The sequence below is a fragment of the Epargyreus clarus genome, unplaced genomic scaffold (genome assembly GCF_041222505.1).
Source record: "Epargyreus clarus isolate Ecla_fem2 unplaced genomic scaffold, WU_Ecla_fem_2.2 ptg000007l, whole genome shotgun sequence".
In the NCBI taxonomy this organism is placed as follows: Eukaryota; Metazoa; Arthropoda; class Insecta; order Lepidoptera; family Hesperiidae; genus Epargyreus; species Epargyreus clarus.
Window position 1 is genome coordinate 19,713,778 of NW_027332215.1, and position 22,530 is coordinate 19,736,307.

A 22,530-nucleotide genomic window follows, 5' to 3' on the forward strand; every position below is an offset into this window, starting at 1 on the left:
CATTATTGATTCCGTGCGCCCTGCACTTAGTCACCCTGCACTCAGCCCCCACCGTGGCCTTGGGATCAGCTTCATCATTATTTCTATTATCTCATTACCGCTGCTATTACAAGTTTAGTATTTTATTTAATGAATGTATGGCGTCATTGTTACGAGTACGCGGCCATTTTGGCGTGCATCGAGCATGGATTTTTAATTTTTTATGTGCACCGTCACTTAGACTTAGTAGTGACGTCTTTATATTAATGAAATTTAGATTCGTCCTCTCCAACGTACATGCATTCAAATACGTCGAAATTTCGAGCTCATTAATTTGCTCATATTTTAAGCGGATTACAGTTCCGACATTCCCGACATTTCATAAAGTAGGTGTCACAGAAACAGAAATAAACGCAGGCAAATACGGTAGAATTCAGACCATATTATAGTGAATTCATAATCTTCTTACAAATTTACACAGCCAGGAGTCGAACCCGGAAACAAATGATTGTCAAGTCACAAGTATGTAACACAATGCGAAGTAAAAGGTCTCAGGTCCCCAGTGCAGGTAGATTTAAATTTTGATAAATATATTCGATCACATATAAGACTTTATACAATCACAAATTATTAACAAACTTTGTACGCAATTTTAAACATAATATATTGAAATAAAATATACAATATCAGGACGATCACAATTAAATAAAATTTAAAAGGAGAAAATTGTAAAGCTGGTTTAAATGCAGGTAGAAGGATCAAATCCGCATCCGGGTTAAAAATTCATTGCCGCTTCCCCGATCCAGCTAACGCTCAGCAGACGTTAAATAAATACCATTTAATCAATTACAAAACGGTTTCGATCTAAATGGAATGTTCACATTTTAAAAAGTTCCAAAATCTGTAATAGGTGTACATGAAAAGTTCAATTGAACTCTCTGTACTTATTCGGCATTAACATTTATCTCACAAAATAATTGCGCGTCGTATATTAATTTTATAAACATATTTTAAATAGTTTTCTAGACATCTTTCGCTCCGAGCGCGCTTTATGCGTCTTTACAAACTTTCATGAAAGTATAAACGCGCCGCGCTGTAATTTCGTTAGCAGAGGTATAAATTATAAAGAAAAGCTATTAAAACCAAGTAAATTAAATTTAAGTCCAATTTGAAGACATTTAAAATAAATATGTTTAACTTACTTGAGGGTCTCGATTTCTTTTTTCAGACGCGTTATGTCTGTTAAGTGAAGAGTTTTCAAAATTTCGATCTGCTCTGCCATGGCCTGGAGCTCTTCCTTGATTTTAATTTCAGCGGCACTCACAGTCAGGAAGAAAATTAAAGTCAAAACGGCACATTTGGTAGCGCACTTCATTTTCGCGGTAGACTCTAAAGTGCGGGTTGCGTGTGAATTCGCGAGGCTAGCCGGCGTGTGAGCGGCGCGACGGTCGGGACAGGAATGGTGCGCGTTCGGCTCGGGGCCTTATTATACACTGCGCCAGGGACTGCCAGGGAGTCACGACGAGCGCAGATGCGCTCAACAGTTGTCCCGAAGCCCGAAACTCGCTAGCACCCAGTTTTCCAGCCACGCATCTTTCACACTGGATACCTACACCTCATTTAGAACCTGTACTTCATACATGTCTGTATATCATAAATAAATCAAACTGCACTATCGTCACGTTTTATTTTATATTATATCGATTTTCAACTTTTGTTAACCAGTAACAATAGTAAAAATCTGCGAAAATTCTATTACTCAGATAGGTATGCGGTATAAAAACAACACATATCGAATCATTTCGGGTTATCTATTATAAACAGTAGAAGCCCACCCGGATTAATTGTTTTGCTAAAACATTGTCATGACACCTGTCACACGTCCGTTAAATGCCATGATTCTATTACTGCCGTATCAGACGTGCTACTTTTAGATATGGTAATTGCATCGTTGCTGCATCACGATTTGTCGACTGATTTCGGATTTGCTGATTTCGGTCGCAGTATCGAAAACACACGCTTAACTACGAAACTGTATTAATTTTGCGTTTTTTACGTACATATGCTACACCGGGTGTATAAAAGTAGTTGTGAGGTGTAGCGTTTGATCGTTACATCCATATATTTATCTTCGGAAAAACAGGTTTCAGGAAGGTGGTAGAATCCTTTGTGGTTGAGTCCGGCCGCACCACCGCTACACCTACTTCTGCCTAATAACAACAGTGTTAAGCGCTGCAGTGTTCTGGTTTCTAAGGTGTGGTGAGGGAGATATACTTTACCGAGGCGTTCTAGCTTAGTCCTCAGGGGTAGCGGCGAATCTGTGGCCGACCTCAGGTAGGAGTCTAATCCTAGGGTTGATTACATACGTCAATGGGCGACAGCAGCTACTTATCATCAAGTTAACTGCATGCTCGTCTGCTGCTCCTATATTATAAAAACGAGCTAAATAGTCGATCTCCAGTGCAAAAATTAGCATGTCTGCTACAGCTTTTAAATTAATAGAAAACGTGCTCTCACAGCATTTTAGAATTGAGTGCGGTAGGTAGGTACGTGTTATTAATGAAGATGTTATCCTTTTCTATGAATATACAGTCTAAGCTCGCACCTGGACGAGCGGGCTTACAGCTCTGACAGCTTCAAGGACTTAATAAAGGTGTAGGTACTTGCTGCAACATTTATGTTTAAAGGAATCGAAATTTTAGACATTACTAAGTTTTATAAAATCTAAAGGTACGTGAAGTCTACCAATACGCTCTCGGCCAGTGCGGTGGACTATGGCCTAATACTTCTCATTCTGAGAGGAGACCCGTGCCCAGCAGTGGGACAATAATGGGTTGATGATGATGATGTTTTATAAGTGAACTGCACCCTCGTTTGCTATTTCTATCCTCTATTAGACAAATATATGGCTAAGTGCAAATCGAACTCGCACATGGAGGATTCCGTACCACATTTTTTTAGTATTTGTTATTATAGCAGCAATTGATTGTACATGCATTGTGAATATTTGAACTATCTACCTACTACTGTTCAATAGATAAAGCGAAAAAGGCCGAAATTTAACGGTTTGTTGTATGACGCCCCCACTTATTTTCAAATTATTTATTTTTAGTATTTGTTGTTATAGCGGCTACCATTATACATCTTTATATATATATATCTTATGTGCGTGTGTATATCACTGAACTCCTCCTAAACGACTGGACTAATTTTGATGAAATTTGTTGTGTGTGTTCAAGGGGACTTGAGAATGGTTTAGATTTACAATTTAGTCTGTGGGAAAAGGTATTTTTAATTAATTTTTAATTCGTAAGTAGTTGTTGATTTTGGAATGTTTCACATTGGATTCGTCAGACTTCGCTACCATCGCAGTTTCAAATATTCTATCTATTTTTCAAACCCGTAAGCGATAAGGGTTGTTCACCCTTAACATTTTTTTTATTTATATGACAACACAACGTTTGCCGGGTCAGCTAGTACTCTATGAAACTCCAAGTGTCAATCTATTACTGTACACAAGCTATAAGAGCCACGTGATAGACGGAGAGACGGACAGACAGCGGAGTCCCAGAAATAGGGTTCCGTATTTATCTTTTGCGTACGGAACCCTAAAAAAGTACTGCAGCCAGTCTTAAGATTTTCTGGAGTGCGAGCATAAGTATATATACCTTTCTTGTTTATTTTTGTGGGGGAAACCTTCGAAAGGTACCCGGTGCCGTGGGAGCGACACAGAGTTATGTGGGATTCTTACCGCAATAAACCCCCCCCCGGTCCTCGGCGCTGCGTAAAGGACTCCAACGGGACGTAACCGGAGGACTCTTAGCGCCTTGCTCCGTCGGGCTCCGTCCAGGTGAGCATGCCGCTCGCCACACCGTCTGTTGTACACGACGATATGCGACCATACATATCGCCGTCCTTCCCGGGATTGCTGGCCGGGTGGTTTGAGCTCCCACTCTTGACCCCCGCAACCCCAGAAGCCCCTTTTAGTCGCCTCTTACGACAGGCAGGGGATACCATAGCCCTATTCTGGTCCCGGAGCTACAGGAACAAAGTATAGATACCTACTTTATTTTTTGTAAGAATTTTTCTGTAATGTATTAAATATTTAAATGTCGAAATGAGTTAACATATACCTAAAGTAAACATATTTTTGAAATTACTATCTTGGCTTCTCAATAAGTTAGCAACAGTTTCTCAGATTCAGGTAAGACTTTTTTATTTGATTGAGGGCATTAAGCATTGATGAAATCTCGCCTTTATTAGCTCTACCTGTATGTATGTATGTAACGGAATCAATTTTTACCCAATTTTAACTTTGAATGGTCCAATTAATTTAAAATTTTGAATTCTTATCAAGAAATGATGACAATACACGATTTTAATAATTTTGTTCCATACATCAGTATCGTTAGGATTAACGATTTTCCGATTGTTCGATTTTAGCGTGGTTTTTAGTTTTTTAACTATAATTATCGGCACTAAACAGTTTCTTGTTAAGTATAAGTACATACCTATAGGGTGGCGCAAAATTAATCGCCCTATTGTGTTTTTGAATAACTTTTCTGATAAAAAAAGTGATTTTGAGTAATAGAGTACTTTACCAGGACCTGTAACTTTTTTTTGCCTATTAGAAAATATGATATCTGTCAAGTGTCTTCCACCAACGTTGATACAAATTTGCGCCCGATTTTCCACGACATTCCTTAAGATTTCCGACCATAACACTTCGCGTTCCAGTCGAATATTCTCCTTAAGAGCTGCGATTTTCTGAAGCTTGTTGCTCTTGTTGCCGTTCATGCGAGAGGAGTGATTTCCGTATTCTTTTGAGGACGCCATCGGCAATACAGTGACTGTTGCTGGCGAAAGCTACAGGGTCATGATAAACGATTTTTTTGTACCGGCATTGGATGATCAGGGCTTGATGAACATATGGTTTCAACAAGATAGCACAGCCGCACACATAGCACGACCCCCAATGGAATTGTGAAGGAAACGTAATTCCTGGTCGCCTAATCTACCGATTTGGCGAAATGGTATGGCCAGCAAGATCGCCCGACTTAACCATCCCAGACTTCTTTCTTTGGGACTACTTGAAATTATGGGTCAATCGCAGCTCTTAAGGAGAATATTCGACTGGAATGCGAAGTTTTACCGGCAAAAATCTAAAGGAAAGTCGTGGAAAATATGATACAACGGGCGCAAATTTGTATCAACGCTGGTATTAGAAAATATGATATCTGTCAAGTGTCTTCCACTTGACAGATATCATATTTTCTAATAGGCAAAAAAAAAGTTACAGGTCCTGGTAAAGTACTATATTAATATTTTATTCAAAATCACTTTTTTTTCATTCAGAGCACAAGTTATTTAAAAACAAAATAGGGTGATTAATTTTGCGCCACCCTGTATGTATTATTACTTATTAGTAAATACTTAAGTAGTACCAAACAATTTCTTTTAGTACCAATAGAAATCTATGAAAATGCCTTACAATCTACAATTTGCCTAAAAATGAAGTCTTAATTTTTTACAACATCAGAAACATTAACATTTGTCCTGATTTAATCATGAACAATTCAGGACAAAAAGACTGCAAAGTTACACTGCAAAGTTGACTTAAACACAATTTTAAATTACCGTATAACTAACCCAGAAACAGAAATCTAAATCATTCAAATATCTGACTAGCCTGGGTTCGAACCCGTGACCCTCTGCGCGTCAGACCGGTATGGTGACCGCTCCGCCACGCGGGTTGTCAAGTACCTACGAGTATAACGTATTCTAAATTACAACAAAATTAAAATTTAGGATTTACTCTTAACACCAAGTGAACGAAAATTTTAAATGTTGTGATAGTTATAAATATGTAACTAACTAAGTATGTTTTGTATTTGAAGGAAACAATTTGCTATTGTGAAATTGTAACAATTTATGACAAGACTAACTTCTTACTGATGTGGAGCAAAAATATTTTTCCTCACCTAATCTTTCGAATCTAAAAGCTTAATAAAATCTAAAAGCATGCAGTCTTTTTGATATAACGTAGTCATAACAGTCAATAAGGACTTAGCTATGAATAAAATATAACTTCGGTCTAAGGCCGATTCTAAATAGAGCCATCGTTGAATTTATTAGCGGGTATTATTTGAAACAACGATTCCTTACGATAATTTTAAATATTATGTTGGATGTATACGCAATACTTAAAAAACTCACTTATTATCCACTTTAAGCCACTTAACTCTTTAGAATAAATCTACCTGTTGGATACAAATTTTTTACAGGAAATCGGCTTAACTGATTTCGACGGTATTATTTTCAGCAGACTATCTTGAAAAAAGTATCTAATTAGTCGCCCACGCTTTGAGATAATCGGTCCTCTTTATGGGTAGTATACAAAACCTATTTTAACATGCTTTTATTAGCCTGGGTCGTATCTATGTATGTATGTAACGGAATCTTTGAGCATAATTTTTACCAACTTCCATAACTCTTCCCAACTAATTTCCAAACTTCATAATTAATTTGAAACTTTGCACACGTATCAAGGACCGATGACAATGCAATAATTTGATAACAGTTTCCTATTATCCTTATTAGATTAATTAATTCCCCAATTTATGAGTTTATCACAGACTAAAAAATGGACATTATTTATTATACAGCAGGCGACCGGTTGCAAGCTATATAGTGACAATTAAACTGAGGATGCGTACATGCGCAGTGAGATTGAGTTATTGAAAACCAAAAGAAAGAGTAAAGCGGCGGAATACTTTTTCTTGTGAAAAATATTCGTATAATTTCATATATCTTCATAAAAGAATGTGGACTGATTAATTAGTAATACGAATACGATATGATTCCGAATACCTAAGTGCATTGTTTCCGTGAAGCCGTTGCATTACTTCTTTTTAATACTTGAGTCCAGAAGGGTTTTTAAATATGACCTCGTTCACAAAAATTAGGTAATAATTTTGGCAAATTTCAGGTTTTGTCCATTCTTATTCAATGTTGAATTTTAGTGAATGAATAACGACTACGATCGTCGGAAATATTCACCTACGAAATGTTCTTTACTTGGGGTTTTAGCATCCACCCCTTTACTAAAACGAAGGGGGTGGGCTCAGACAGGCCAGCTTTTACTTGATGTTGCTGTTAGCCTGTTAACCGCCTTATGTGTTCAGTGAATATACATGTTGATGTTAGAATTATATTTGACGATAGCATACTTTGTCTGGAGGGAATACAGGACGGAAATCTAATGGAAGTAACAATGAATATACTCTGTGCACGATTTATAATTTTGATTTTTAAAGGATCTAGTTTCGCTTCGAGGTTCGACTCCGGAGGTACCACCGTCGTACTGACTACTGCCGTTTAACTGCTTAGTGCTGCTAGGTGTAGGTTTGAAGGTGGTGAAGGGTGGTGAATGTCTTCCGTAAGATCCGCGTCCTCTGTCAGAGGACTGAACCCTTTGACGAAGAGACGATTGGAGCGCTTCGAAGGAGAGTCAGATGGCGCGCTCTGAGGTGCTGCCGCGAACGGCTTCAGAAGCCGAGGATCATACGCCAAAGGGTAGTTGACGCTATCTTACCGAACTTTCGGGCCTGGCTGAAGAGTAGGGGTAGAGTGCCCTACCGCCTCACTCAGATACTCACCGGACATGGCTGTTTTGCTAAGTATCTGAACAGGATACAGAGAGAGGAGACGGCCCAGTGTCTTCATTGCGGGCACGACGAGGATTTCGCACAGCACACGCTGCAGTACTGCCCAGCGTGGGAGTCGCAGCGCCGGATCCTCGTCGAAAAAGAGGCACCGGATCTCTCTCCGTCGGCCATCGTGGGGGCTATGGTTCAGCGCAGCGAAGCCTGGGAGGGCTTGATCACCTTCTGCGATTCGGTCATGTCTACGAAGGAAGACGCCGAGCGAGAAAGGGAGCGCACTGAACCCTTCGGAGGAGGGGTCGCCGCGGCCGTAGATAAGGGCCCCCGGCGCGGTGTCCCTGTAGTTCCGGGACCAGAATAGGGCTACGGTATTCCCTGCCTGTCGTAAAAGGCGACTAAAAGGGGGCTTCTGGGGTCGCGAGTGGCAAGAGTGGGAGCTCGAACCGCCCGGCCAGCGGCCCCGGGAAGAACGGCGGTATGTGTGGTCGCATACCACCGTACGCACCAGTGGCGAGCGACAAGCTCACCTGGGCGGAGCCCGACGGGGCAACGCGCTAAGAGGACCGTTCGGGTTCCTTTGGAGATCCTGGAGCCCTCTACGCAGCGCCGAGGACGGCCACGACGTAAGAATCCCACATAACCCTGCGTCGCTCCGGACCGCACCGGGTACCTTTAGAAGGTTTCCCCCTCGTGAACAAAAAAAAATGCTTAGTCCTCATAGTCCACAGGGTAGCGGCGCATCCTCCTCAGGCTCATAGTCTCATAGTCCTCAGGGTGGCTGACGTCAGGTAGAAATCTAATCCTACCTGTGGTTGCTTACAAGGCCAAGGCTTGGCTTACAAGGGCGGCAGTATCCACTTACCCTCAGATGAGTAGCATGGTCGTCTGCTACTTCTATGTAATAAAAAAAAGACAGTAATTAGTTACTGACGACCTTGTCGCGCTTTTAAAGTTAACAACAATGTGGCGATAAAACCGTGCCAACCAGCTACACTCAACTTAAATGTTCTTTAATTTAAACATCCATAAGGACTGCAAACATTTGCAGCAACAGTTTAAACAAATAGAGCCGATTTTCCACTCTTCAAGCACAAATATTTAGACGAATTCACTTAAGTGCAATAATCCTCTAAACAGGCAAATTCATGGGTACACACTACACAGCACTCGAAGCTAAGCGTGTTGCAAAAATAAAACATTTTATCCCGGGAACGAGATTTGTTTAGATTTACCTAATTGCCCCACTGTCTTTCCTATTTTTTTATAATATAGGAGTAGCAACAAGCATGCAATCCACCTGGTGGTAAGTGGCTGCTGCAGCTCATGGTCATCTGTAATCAACCCCAGACAGGTTTAGATTCCTACTTGACGTCGGCCACAGATGCGCCGCTGTCCTTGAGGACCAAGCTGGAACACCTCGGTCTATGTCTCCCTTACCATACCCCTCAAACCATTGTTATTAGGTAGAAACAGGTGTAGCGCCGGAGTCGAACAGCAAAGCGCCACCTTCTGCCACCTTCAAAATGTCAGTATGAAACAGTTTTGCTTATTTCATGCTCTTGGGTAAAAGGGCGTGTGTGATTGCCGGCTGTCTAATGTATAAGGGTGAACATCTCCGCCCTCAAAAATATTAATGTTTCTTTGATCAGCTTCAGGAGGTTACTACCATCTATTATTTAATCATACTTTTACTTTTTTTGCAGGAATTTTCACTTTTTAAGCAAAATATGACAATTTTAGTTGGTTTTACAATGGATACGCTAAAATTAATAAGGGTTTAAGTTTGTTCAACTGTGTATGACGGAATATTTTACTGTTTTAAGGAGGAAATAAAACTTTAAAGGTTTTTAAAAGATGGTGGTAGGCTCACAGGTATATCAGGTGGACTACATGATCATTTGCTACTCACTGGCTTCAATGTTAAAAAGAACATACTTCAACAAACTTAGCGACCCGCGTGGCGGAGCAGTTTCCGTGCTGGTTAGACGCACAGAGTTCCAGGTTCGATTCCCGGCCAGACAGACATCTGAATGGTGAAGTTAGATATCTATTTGGGTCTGGGTGTTTGTGTATTCCTCTTTGTCTGTGTCCATGGCATCCATGACTCAGGTAATGCTAGTGTGAGTGTATGAAGCGTCATATTAAAAAGAAAAGGAAATAATTTTGGCGGATTCTTCATGAGGATTCCATTAAAATCGTTAATACTTATTCTGACATTCACGACACATATTTGCCATGGTTTTCCCACGGTTTGTGGTGTCCTTGATATGTCCATTAGTACAATAATGACACTGACCGTGAACGTTAACTAGTCGATAATAGGACAATCGATGGATTGGCGTTGCAAGCCTTAGAGTCGATTTCACCAACACATAATTTATACTAGAGAAGCTATCCCGGTATAACTTTTTTTCTGTCAATTTATGCCATGGTTAACTTCAATTTCATTTCACCACGTTAGTCTAAGGATATCTTACTCTTGCATTGTTATTCTGTGACGTTGAACGAATGAATTGAACGAATACGTACTCGTAATGCATCCAAGTAAAATAGACAGTTTGACGTATACTTGCACAATGGCGCTGCATATTCTTACATTTGTTCGGATAATATGTTATCTTGAAGTTGAGTTGACAGTGATCTCGCGCTTTTACAATAACACAATGACACTACTAATCTAAGAATAGCAGCTTACGCGGCCGAAATCGGTGGTATACGACTTTACTCCAGTATGAAGATTTTATCCCTAGGCTAAATGTTGGTGAAACGTAAATTAGGCTTACTCGCGAGTAACTAACGACTTATTCTGGGAATAAGATTTATTCGACGTTGGTGAAATCGGCCTTTAAAGAAATAAGAATGACGTCTGTTAAGTTCAAAGTTGTCGTCAACCTATCACTGTCCAACTGCTAGGCACAAGTCTCCTCTCAGAGTGAAAGGGACTTAGGTCATAGTCCACCAACTTATCAAGTGCGAAATGGAAGTCTTCATACATTTAGGAACTTTTTAATAACTTTCAGACCTGTAGGTAGTACCTATATTATCATTCACCGTTATAGTAAGTGATATTATATAATTTATTTCTAATACGTTAGTACGTAACTTTAAAAATCATAGGTGCCTTGCGATTCGAACTTCAGTACCCTTAGTATGAGGTTTTACGTTTTGTCAAAAATGACTGTTTTTGTTTTTACGTATTTCCCATATATTCCCAATCAGTTCTGATACAATACCCTAGGAGCGTTCATTGAAAATGTACGTACTAATACGTAAACAAATACCAAAACAGTATTTTTTTAAAAAACGTAAATACTCATACTAAGGGTGCAGACCCACCGATGCAGAATTTAGTTTCCGCCACCAGAAAAACACTGCTTTTCTATTTCAAAAACGATGACGTAAAACTATGAGAATTTGTCCAGATGTCGCATTTTTGCAATAAAAGCGTTAAAAAACTTCTTTTATGTAGAAAACAATCGCTGCTACGTTATACCATAAACGATGACATAAAACTATGAGAATTTGTCCAGATGTCGCATTTATGCAATAAAATCGTTAAAAAACTTCTTTTATGTAGAAAACAATCGCTGCTACGTTATACCACTGATGTCACTGATGTTTTATACTAAAGATGGGTTACATGCACACTAAACAACTCGAAAAAGTGAGAGTACGACGAGCGCAACGCACATATTCCATTTTACTACATCGCCAAATATTATATAAAGGACAGAGCTATTGATAATGATAAAAAAGACATCTAGTGTTTGACATTGCGTTTAAAGTTTCATTCATACATAAGTGTCGAATGCGCCCATAAGATATTATTCAGTCAAGAAGAGTCTTGACTGAATAATATTTTTAGCTCAGAACGCGCTCGTTTCAAGGCAAAGGCGACATTTTTTTGAATTTAAATATTACTAAATACGTCCACCGCGGTCGCCGCCGCGGCGAGCTGTGGCATGCCGCCGCCCGCCGCGCCGCTCGCCGCACCGCCCGCCGCGCCGCTCGCCGCACCGCCCGCCGCGCCGCTCGCCGCACCGCCCGCCGCGCCGCTCGCCGCACCGCCCGCCGCGCCGCTCGCCGCACCGCCCGCCTCGCCGCTCGCCGCACCGCCCACCGCGCCGCTCGTAGTTGTGGCCAGCTTCATACATTGTCCTACATTTGTTTTCGCCGCTCAACGCTCACCGCGCCGCTCGTCGCGCCGCTCGTCGCGCCACTGTTGGCTGTGGCCAGGCGGTTAGTCCTCAGGAGTAGCGACGTATTTGTTGCCGACCCCAGATAAGAATTCAATCTTATCTGGAGTTGATTACAGATGTCTGTAAGCGGCGGTAACTACTTGCCTATGTCGACTGTATGCTCGTTAGCTGCTTCTATATATAAAAAAGAATACTCAAAGCGTCCGGATTAAAGCGATTAGAATTATTATTAAATCATTATCATATGTCGTCGTGACTTATAAAAGCCTTCTAGATAGCCCTTGCTATCTTAGTCTCAGGAACAGGCTCTAACTAAGTTCTGAAGGTACAGATTAGACATAATTCATGGTAGGATTAAATCTAATCAGAAGTGTACAGAGCGATAAAAAATTATATTTCAATGCAACCGAAGTTTTCTTAATTTATTATTATCGCCTAAGGGCAGAGAATAGATGGTAGGTACATTGTCTAAATAACAAGTGAAACTAATATGAAGCGTGGTAAAATTAGAAGTGTTTCCTATATTATGTACATGGTATTTACTTTTTACACATATTTTTCATTATACTTAGTATAGAAAGTGACAGTGATTAAAATACACTCTCAATTGAGGGGCCGAAGTTTGAGTCTTAGGAACGCACCTCAATTTTTTTATGTGTAAGTGAGACGGGAAATTAATTATCACTTGCGCAGTGGTTCACACCCCTCGTTCTGATACCACGTGCCCACCAGTGAGACAGTTAAGGTTTCACAAGAAGTCAATATACGATGGTATAGTCCGCACCAAACTTCTAGGCCGCTGTGAAGTTTTGGCACGCAGGAGTAGTCAGAGTGCGAGTCGAACACATTCACAAGGAAATACTCCGTAGCAATAGCAAGGGCATACTAACGCCGCTATGTACACGTGGGCGAGGGCGGTCAGCGGATACTTGCGGGGAGCGTACCGCGCTGTCTTCGTCCCGTAATGTCTACAATTTGCTGTTGGGACGCGACGCGTTTCTATATTCAGAACGGACTACAAGTTTGACGCGGACTCTACACCATCTCACTCTATTAGTTTGATTAGCTTAGAGCAAAGCTTTCGCGCATAAGTAGCAACTTCCTAAGTTGTAGTTGGTTGTTGTGCGCAACAACAAGCAATCTGTGTTTGTATTAAACCTGATACCTGATACTTTGCATACGATAGAAGTAGCACTTAGTACGCTGAATTTGCCTGAGCCGTTCTAGCTTAACGTAGAGAAAAGAGAAATGAAAAAACTCATCAGAATCAATTCTTTGAACAAAATATATATCTGCTGTGTAAATAAGTTTTTTTTATTATTCAGGCAATCCATCTAATCAATCTAATCAATGGTATACGTATATCTGTATCGAAGTCGGCTCGAATAGCTTGAATCTATTGAGTATTGTTTTATTATTGTTGTTAGACCGAACGATAAGACAGACAAGCTACATGATGGAAAGTAATTCCCATCGCCGTTGGGCTTTTAAAACATTAGACGAGTTGCCAATACATCAGGCTTTGCAATGGAGGCTTTAAATAAACCGGGTTAATATTTGATTTCAGGAGCACAGTGAGCTAAGTTTTGTGGCTGACGTATTATATTTTGTAAACATTTTTTTAAATGATGTTGATATAATCTGTTTTTAGCCTTTCGCAATATATAGGTACTATCTTTAAAATAGGTGAAGATAACTTTTTTAAACTTTTTTAAAGTCGATTTTTGGTTATTCGTATGAGCCTCAGCAAACATGATAATTTTATACGACCATCGATTTAGCTATTCGGAAGCTAGATACAGGGATCAAACGCTGCACCCTGCATACCTTATGAGCGGACGCGTGACGCTGAGCTGAACACGAAAAACGCGATGCAGCAATAATGTAATAATAATCCTTACGATGATAAAAGGTGGTAGAACCTTTTGTGGTTCGACTCCAGCGGCACCACCGCCACACCTATTTCTACCTAATAACAGCAGTGTTAGGAGCTGCTGTGTTCCGGTTTGAAGGGTGCGGTAAGGGAGACAGACTTTTCCGAGGCGTTCCAGCTTAGTCCTCAGGGGTAGCGGCGCATCTGTGGCCGACCTCAGGTAGGAATATCTAATCCAATCTGGGGTTGATTACAGATGTCCATGGGCGGCAATAGCCACTTACCATCAGGTGGACTGCATGCTCGTCTGCTACTCCTATATTATAAAAAAAAAATGCAGTCGCCAGAACACGCGTTTTCGATACAGCAACCGAATGCAGCAGTGATAGCCTGGTGGTTCAGAAACTCGGCCTATTGATCGAGGGGTCCTAGGTTAAAATCTTAGGTAAGCACCTAATTTTTCAAAGTTATGTGAATACCAGTAATTAATTATCACTTGCTTAAACAGTGAAAGAAAACATCGTGAGGAAATGCACACCTACGAAATCTAAAAAAGAAGTTTTCAAAGGTATGTGAAGTCTACCAATACGCACTAGGGCCTAGTGACTAGGCCCTCACGGGAGACTATGACATAATCCTTCTCGTTGTCGGCTGATGGTAAGTGGTAATGCCAATCCATCAAAACGTCATACAGAATTGATGCAATGGCCAAAACGGGAATCATCAACGCAAAAAATAGCTACTCTGCAAAGCCCAGAATAACAGATAGACACTCCCTATACGTGGGGTCATTGACTTTGGTTAGAATTAGGTATTTACATCTGCGTTTTCATTATTTTTCCAATTACAACTTTTGATGTTCTGGCGATTTTATCGTTGATTGATCCAAATAGATGGTAATTTGCGAGGTTCAAAAGCGACACCTTAGAGAAACCTATTACTGGTTTTAAAGAAGAAATAAGGGATGAAGTTATTATATTTGGCTTCCTATTAAGCTCTCAGGTCACCTGTGATCGATTTCCAGTAGGACTGTTAATCTATATGGAGTTGCTTACAGAAAATAATAAAAGGACCCTTAAAATCAGTAGTGCGTTGTGTCCAAAGACGTAAATAATACGTGATAATGTGGGTTCAGTATCCGAATCCTTGGTACCTCTAATCCTTTTAAATGTGAGTGAAGAAGACCATGAAGAATATTCACTTGCATTTATGGCGAAGAAACATTCTCAGTTTTTCGTGAAGCTTTCAAGACATGAAAATTAAAAAAATCTGCGTTCAGCCAACTTGGACTTAACCCTTTGGCTTAGACCCTACTTACACTAAGACCTCGGAACTCAGAGGTGAACAGTAGTTGGTTGTTGCATGTTTTGTATGCTAACCAGACGTCCCGATTTGAACGGGACTGTCCCATTTTCAGCTGCTCTGTCCCCGTATCCCGTGGAACAACTAGGAGACACATTAATATCCCGTTTAAGAATCATGTTTTTTACTTTTAGTATTTGTTCTTATAGCGGCCTCCATTATACATGTCAATTTCAATTGCCCGTCTATTATGGTTCTAGAGGTAGAGCCCTGCGACAGACAGACGGACAGACCGCGGGGGCTTAGTAATAGTATTCCGTTTCTACCTTAAAGCTTACAAATAGTCAACATATGCATACCAGATATCTTCATTAAAAGTCTGTTGCCGTTTTTCCATAAAGATTAGGTCGCTAGGGATTTACGGTAAGCGTGCATAATCCTCTGTAATTGCGTTTGCAGACTTCAAGTTTTTAATCCTTTACTCCGGCGCATTGTTAAATGCGCAGTTTTATAATATTTATTAGTTTTCTTTATAAGACTTATAGTTATAAAATAGTAAATCCCTTGCGATCCAGTTATTGTAAAGGACTCTCAGGTTTTCTTACGATGTTTTTTTACCATTTAAGCAAGTGATAATTAATTACTAATACGCATCTAAATTTGAAAATCCCCCTGATTCTTCAAAGTGCCTCACTATGCGTGCCTGACATTTATATCTCCGACCGCTTGATTGAGACGCCGAGTTTCTTAACCACTAGGTTATGACTGCTTGTCGCCATAGTTCTGGGACTAGAATAGGGATACGGTATGCCCTGCCTGTTGTAAGAGGCGACTAAAAGGGGGTTTCCGGGGTTGCGGGCGGCGAAAGTGGGAGCTCAAACCGTCCAGTATGCGACCCCGGGAAGGATGGCGGTATGTGTGGTCGCATACCGTCGTGAACACGTCGAGATGGTGTGGGAGGAGCGAAAACTGCTCTCCCAGGGTAGAGCTCGATGGGGGCATCGCGCTTGGAGGACTCCGGTTGCGTTCCTTCGGAGATCCCGGAGTTTTCCAACAAGCGTTGAGGACGGCTACCATGGGTTTAGTGCGGTAAAAATCTCACATAACTCGGCGTCGCTCCCGCGTCGTCGGGAACCTTTTGAAGGTTTCCCCCTCGTTAAGAAAAAAAAAAGGTTATGACTGCTTATTGCTGCTGCTACGTCAACTCTAGATAGAAGAGACGGTAGTTTTTGGATGACGCTGTCGCAAATAAAATATATTTGTGGTGAGAGCTTCTACGCGCTCGAGAGCGTTTCTCAATCAGTACTTTGATTTCTAAAGCAACTACTCAAATTACTTCGTGAGAAGAAAAGGGCAAGTCAAAGCATAGGTGCCAAAAGTACTGTTAATAAATATATGGAGCGAATTCACTTACAGAATTGTAAATTATTTTCAAAATTAAATTCTGAAATTTCAGCCGACAATTTCGTCACCGTGTGAAAATTCGTCCGTTAAGCGACCGATTCATTCGGTATTAAAATTACATTTTAAAGCTTTCATAATGCCATTGTTTAATTTCGATAGACACGACGCGACTGTCGCTTTATTTGCATATTCTGATCAATTCTGATGGTTCATTGAAGTTGTGGACATACTTAGCGTATGTTATTATTATTCGGTACAGTTATGAAGTGGAATGTTTTTATATGAATCAGAAGGTAGACAGGGCTTGATCTGGTATTGATGTTTACGACGATATGCGTTTTGTCGGTTCACCTTAATTCGCTTTCCTACCTTTTCATCGCCGCTTACGACGTTAAATCATCACCACCACCACCACCACCAGCATCATCATCATCATCATCATCATCATCATCATCATCATCATCATCATCATCATCATCATCATCATCATCATCATCATCATCATCATCATCATCATCATCATCATCATCATCATCATCATCATCATCATCATCATCATCATCATCATCATCATCATCATCATCATCATCATCATCATCATCATCATCATCATCATCATCATCATCATCATCATCATCATCATCATCATCATCATCATCATCATCATCATCATCATCATCATCATCATCATCATCATCATCATCATCATCATCATCATCATCATCATCATCATCATCATCATCATCATCATCATCATCATCATCATCATCATCATCATCATCATCATCATCAGTAACCCATCACTGTCGCAAACTTACTTTTTATCCTTTTTTGATACTTTTTATCCCGTTCGACCGCGTTTCCTTGAAGTCATTTTATAACTCAAGAACGGTTGAACCGATTTAGCTGAAAATTGGTAAAGAGGTAGATTAGAACCAGGAAACGGACATAGGATACTTTTTATCCCGTTCGACCGCGTTTCCGTGAAGTCATTTAATAACTCAAGAACGGCTGAACCGATTTCACTGAAAATTAATCGCGAGGTAGCTTAGAAGCAGGAAAAGGACATAGGATACTTTTTATCCCGTTCGACCGCGTTTTCGTGAAGCATTTTATAACTCAACAACGGCTGAACCAATTTGACTGAAAATTGGTGGAGAGGGAGCTTAGAACCAGGAGACGGACATAGGATACTTTTTATCCTGTTCGACCGCGTTTCCGTGAATAAATAAGAGTTGAAAGTTTGTATTAAAGTCCCCCAGTTTTGATGCAAATCTATATGAAAATTGGTATTTGGGATTTCGATAGAAAGTAATTAAATATCTATTTTACGATATTTGCAAAATCAACCCTTAAGATGGTTAAGTAGGGGTTGGAATTTTATTTTAAAATCCGTTAATTTGGAAGCAAAGACTTAAAATTTGCATTTGGCTTTAGAAGACACTTCGTTTAGAAGTCGGCAGATTTTGAAGCAAAGTCTATGAAAATTGGAATTTAGCTTTTTGGTCCAAAATAATAGAACACATTTTTCACCGTTTTTGGAAAATCAACCCTTAGGGTCGTTTAATCGGGTATGGAACTTTAATTTAATATCCGTTAATTTGGAGCACTAAGAAAATTATCATAAGACATAATGAAGCATCTGAGTCACTGTTTGTTTTTTTAGATCAAAACAAAGTAAAAAATAATTCGAACGAAATATATAGAGCGCCGACTTCAGAAATATGTACTAAACCAACATTTATTTGATTTATTTTTTACTATGTAGTGACATAGAAGTCGGTTGTATTTTTTGTTAATTTTTTTTTTACCCTTTTTAGTGATGACATAATAACATTTATATTAATACAACTGGATGACCCGGTGAACTTCGTACCACCTAATTATGAGTGACTATCTGTACCTCGTGGTTTCACTCGTGTAATTTATGTATTATGTCCATAAAATAATGGTAAATATTAGGAAATGGCCACAGGAGAACAGGAAAATAAAAAATACAATTAAATAAAATTCACTCTACCTCTCTGCACTCTGTTATTTTTTTACCGACTTCAAAAAGGAGGTGGTTAGCAATTCGGCCGGTATCTTTTTTTTATGTATGTACACGAATTACTCCGCCGTTAGTGAACCGATTTTAATAATTCTTTTTTTATTGTGTTATTTTTTATTGTAGGTTCTAATGAAATTACAAAGTCAGTTCATCATTGACTATTTAAGGGTCTGATAATGTGGCTCGGAGACAAAATATGTAACTCCTCAACCGATGGGGATATTTGAGTTGTGTTTGAAGATATTTAGTGTAAGTTCTAACGAAATTGCAAAGTCACTTCATCATTGACTATTTAAGGGTCTGATAATGTAGCTCGGAGACAAAATATGTAACTCCTCAACCGATGGGAATAATTGAGTCGTGTTTGAAGATATTTGGTGTAGGAGGTTCTAATGAAATTGCAAAGCCAGTTCATCATTGACTATTTAGTTAGGTTAGGTTGGAACACATAAGACAATATAAAACTAAGCGGGCAGGGCGCCGCAGCGCCCTGCGAGCGGGCGGTTCCAATCAATGTAAATTCAGACCTTACCTTAATTCATGATCACGTTTATACAATTTTATATTGTATTAATATAAATGTTATTATGTCATCACTAAAAAGGGTAAAAAAAAATTTAACAAAAAATACAACCGACTTCTATGTCACTACATAGTAAAAAATAATTCAAATAAATGTTGGTTTAGTACATATTTCTGAAGTCGGCGCTCTATATATTTCGTTCGAATTATTTTTTACTTTGTTTTGATCTAAAAAAACAAACAGTGACTCAGATGCTTCATTATGTCTTATGATAATTTTCTTAGTGCTCCAAATTAACGGATATTAAATTAAAGTTCCATACCCGATTAAACGACCCTAAGGGTTGATTTTCCAAAAACGGTGAAAAATGTGTTCTATTATTTTGGACCAAAAAGCTAAATTCCAATTTTCATAGACTTTGCTTCAAAATCTGCCGACTTCTAAACGAAGTGTCTTCTAAAGCCAAATGCAAATTTTAAGTCTTTGCTTCCAAATTAACGGATTTTAAAATAAAATTCCAACCCCTACTTAACCATCTTAAGGGTTGATTTTGCAAATATCGTAAAATAGATATTTAATTACTTTCTATCGAAATCCCAAATACCAATTTTCATATAGATTTGCATCAAAACTGGGGGACTTTAATACAAACTTTCAACTCTTATTTATTCACGGAAACGCGGTCGAACAGGATAAAAAGTATCCTATGTCCGTCTCCAGGTTCTAAGCTCCCTCTCCACCAATTTTCAGTCAAATTGGTTCAGCCGTTGTTGAGTTATAAAATGCTTCACGAAAACGCGGTCGAACGGGATAAAAAGTATCCTATGTCCTTTTCCTGCTTCTAAGCTACCTCGCGATTAATTTTCAGTGAAATCGGTTCAGCCGTTCTTGAGTTATTAAATGACTTCACGGAAACGCGGTCGAACGGGATAAAAAGTATCCTATGTCCGTTTCCTGGTTCTAATCTACCTCTTTACCAATTTTCAGCTAAATCGGTTCAACCGTTCTTGAGTTATAAAATGACTTCAAGGAAACGCGGTCGAACGGGATAAAAAGTATCCTATGGCCGTCTCCTGGTTCTAAGCTACCTCTCCACCAAATTTCAGCCAACTCGGTTCAGTCATTCTTGAGTTATAAATGGTGTAACTAACACGACTTTCTTTTATATACATAGATATAAAATTGTATAAACGTGATCATGAATTAAGGTAAGGTCTGAATTTACATTGATTGGAACCGCCCGCTCGCAGGGCGCTGCGGCGCCCTGCCCGCTTAGTTTTATATTGTCTTATGTGTTCCAACCTAACCTAACTAAATAGTCAATGATGAACTGGCTTTGCAATTTCATTAGAACCTCCTACACCAAATATCTTCAAACACGACTCAATTATTCCCATCGGTTGAGGAGTTACATATTTTGTCTCCGAGCCACATTATCAGACCCTTAAATAGTCAATGATGAACTGACTTTGTAATTTCATTAGAACCTACAATAAAAAATAACACAATAAAAAAAGAATTATTAAAATCGGTTCACTAACGGCGGAGTAATTCGTGTACATACATAAAAAAAAGATACCGGCCGAATTGCTAACCACCTCCTTTTTGAAGTCGGTAAAAAAATAACAGAGTGCAGAGAGGTAGAGTGAATTTTATTTAATTGTATTTTTTATTTTCCTGTTCTCCTGTGGCCATTTCCTAATATTTACCATTATTTTATGGACATAATACATAAATTACACGAGTGAAACCACGAGGTACAGATAGTCACTCATAATTAGGTGGTACGAAGTTCACCGGGTCATCTAGTATTTTTATATAAGTAAGTAATAAGTACCAATTTTAGTACGGGCGTATAATACTAAGGTGTTAGCACGGCCGGATTTAGAGGTCTAGAGGTCTTGGGGCAACAAAGGAGTGCAGGCTCCCTGGCCCCAAATTATTTTCCGAATAAAATGAACAATGATTTCAGTTGAGTTTTTCAATAAATATTTTAGTGTGAAACGCAGGTATATTCTTCGAGTATTCATGTTTGTACAAAGTACTTGTAGACAAAGGTAAAACAGCGAAAAAAAATATCAAAGGAAAGGATATATATATAAATAATAAATAATAATAATAACCATTTATTTCAGACAATATAAACAAAGATACAAAAGTATAATTGAATACAGAGGTCCATATCATATATACCTTACAGACTAACATACATATTAATATATACTTATAACTAAATCACGTATTTGCGGCGACGTGAGACGCGGGTCTGGTGACTGCCGGGGGTCCTCTCCGTCCACGGAATTTCCGGAACACAACTCCCTTCGGCCACAGCTCCTCCTTCAGGAAGGTCGACAATTGCTCGGTTGGGACGCGTACAACAAATGAACTAAAGTTCACTGCGTTACGCGCCTCCAACTTCTCGACCACCAGTCGGGTATTGGTGTTGGTCGCCAAGTACTCCACTACGTCAGACGGCTTCGTGTTGTAGTGAAGCCGCGAGACATACACGAGCGTTACGGGAACAGCAGGACGCAGTACATGATCCGCTCCTGTCGGTGCTGTGCCACATTGGTTACGACAAGGAGGCTTCTTCCTCTTCCGCTCGACTTTAATAAAGCCATCCTTGTCTGCCACATGGTTGGACACCTCACTGCGAGGGCGTTCGATGCGGGGTTTCCCGCTTTCCCTCTCTGGCCTCGTTGTCTTCCGCTTCCCGGGTAGCTGGCGGGAGGCAGCTGCAGCGTAGTCACGTTGAGGCGTGGACATGACGACGCACGGCGACACCTCGGCGGGGGGAGGTGCGGGGCGGGTGACGCACGTGTCACCACATGCGAGCGCAGCGGTCGGGGTCGTGTCAAGTTTCGCAGACTCGAAACTTGCTGACGAGGTGTGACATGCCCCACGACGCGTGTTGATGTTAGTAACCTCTGGCGACCTACTTACTGCCACAGTATTACGTAATGTAGCAACTTCAGCCCGTAGGTCGCTGATGGTGTCTTGCGAGGCTTCTAGCTTCAATACTACTTCCGCCAGGCTTGTCTTCAGTGCTGTGATGTCCTTCAACAGCCTGGTTACATCCACATGGTCGTACGTGACGGGCGGCAGCTTGTGGATGTTCTTCGCCACAAAAGCAGGCAGGTCATCAGGATCAATCACCTTCAATAGATTGATGATATCCTGGAGTCCTTTTTCTCCCTTTTCATCCTTCCTGCGGGAAGGCATCCGGTCGCTCATCCCTAGCGACTCAAACAGGAGGATCTTGGCACTGCCGATCTCCTCGCGTGTAAAGTTGCTCTTAGAGATTTGGATGATGCTGACTTCATCCATGGTGTCGATGGCGTGTTGTATAAACGCCAACACCTCATTGGCTATGAGTTGTTCAGATCTCATAGCCATTTTCCGTGCAGCGGCGATCGCCGCGCAAATCGCGAATACGAAATATGAATATTCGGAAGCGCTGTGTTTGCGTCCGTCACCGAGCGCATACAACACCCGAATATAACGGCGCGAGCTATTATTTTCAATTAATTTTAGTT

At 40.2% G+C, this 22,530-nt stretch overlaps 2 protein-coding genes across 2 annotated transcripts in view; both read right to left on the bottom strand.

Moving 5' to 3' along the window:
• sca (scabrous) overlaps positions 1-1,472 on the bottom strand; it is a 29,223-nt gene extending 27,751 nt beyond the window's left edge. Inside the window, exon 1 of the mRNA XM_073075032.1 lies at positions 1,182-1,472. Within this exon, the coding sequence (XP_072931133.1) occupies positions 1,182-1,354 (173 nt within the window). The 5' untranslated portion in view covers positions 1,355-1,472. The remainder of the gene's footprint in view (positions 1-1,181) is intronic.
• On the bottom strand, positions 1,401-22,390 carry LOC140743797 (uncharacterized). Its single transcript, XM_073075384.1, has 2 exons — positions 21,400-22,390; positions 1,401-1,588 (listed from the first exon to the last, which is right to left on the bottom strand). The coding sequence occupies exons 1-2, from the start codon at positions 22,388-22,390 to the stop codon at positions 1,401-1,403; spliced, it is 1,179 nt and encodes a 392-aa protein (XP_072931485.1).
• Positions 22,391-22,530: the final 140 nt, after the last annotated feature.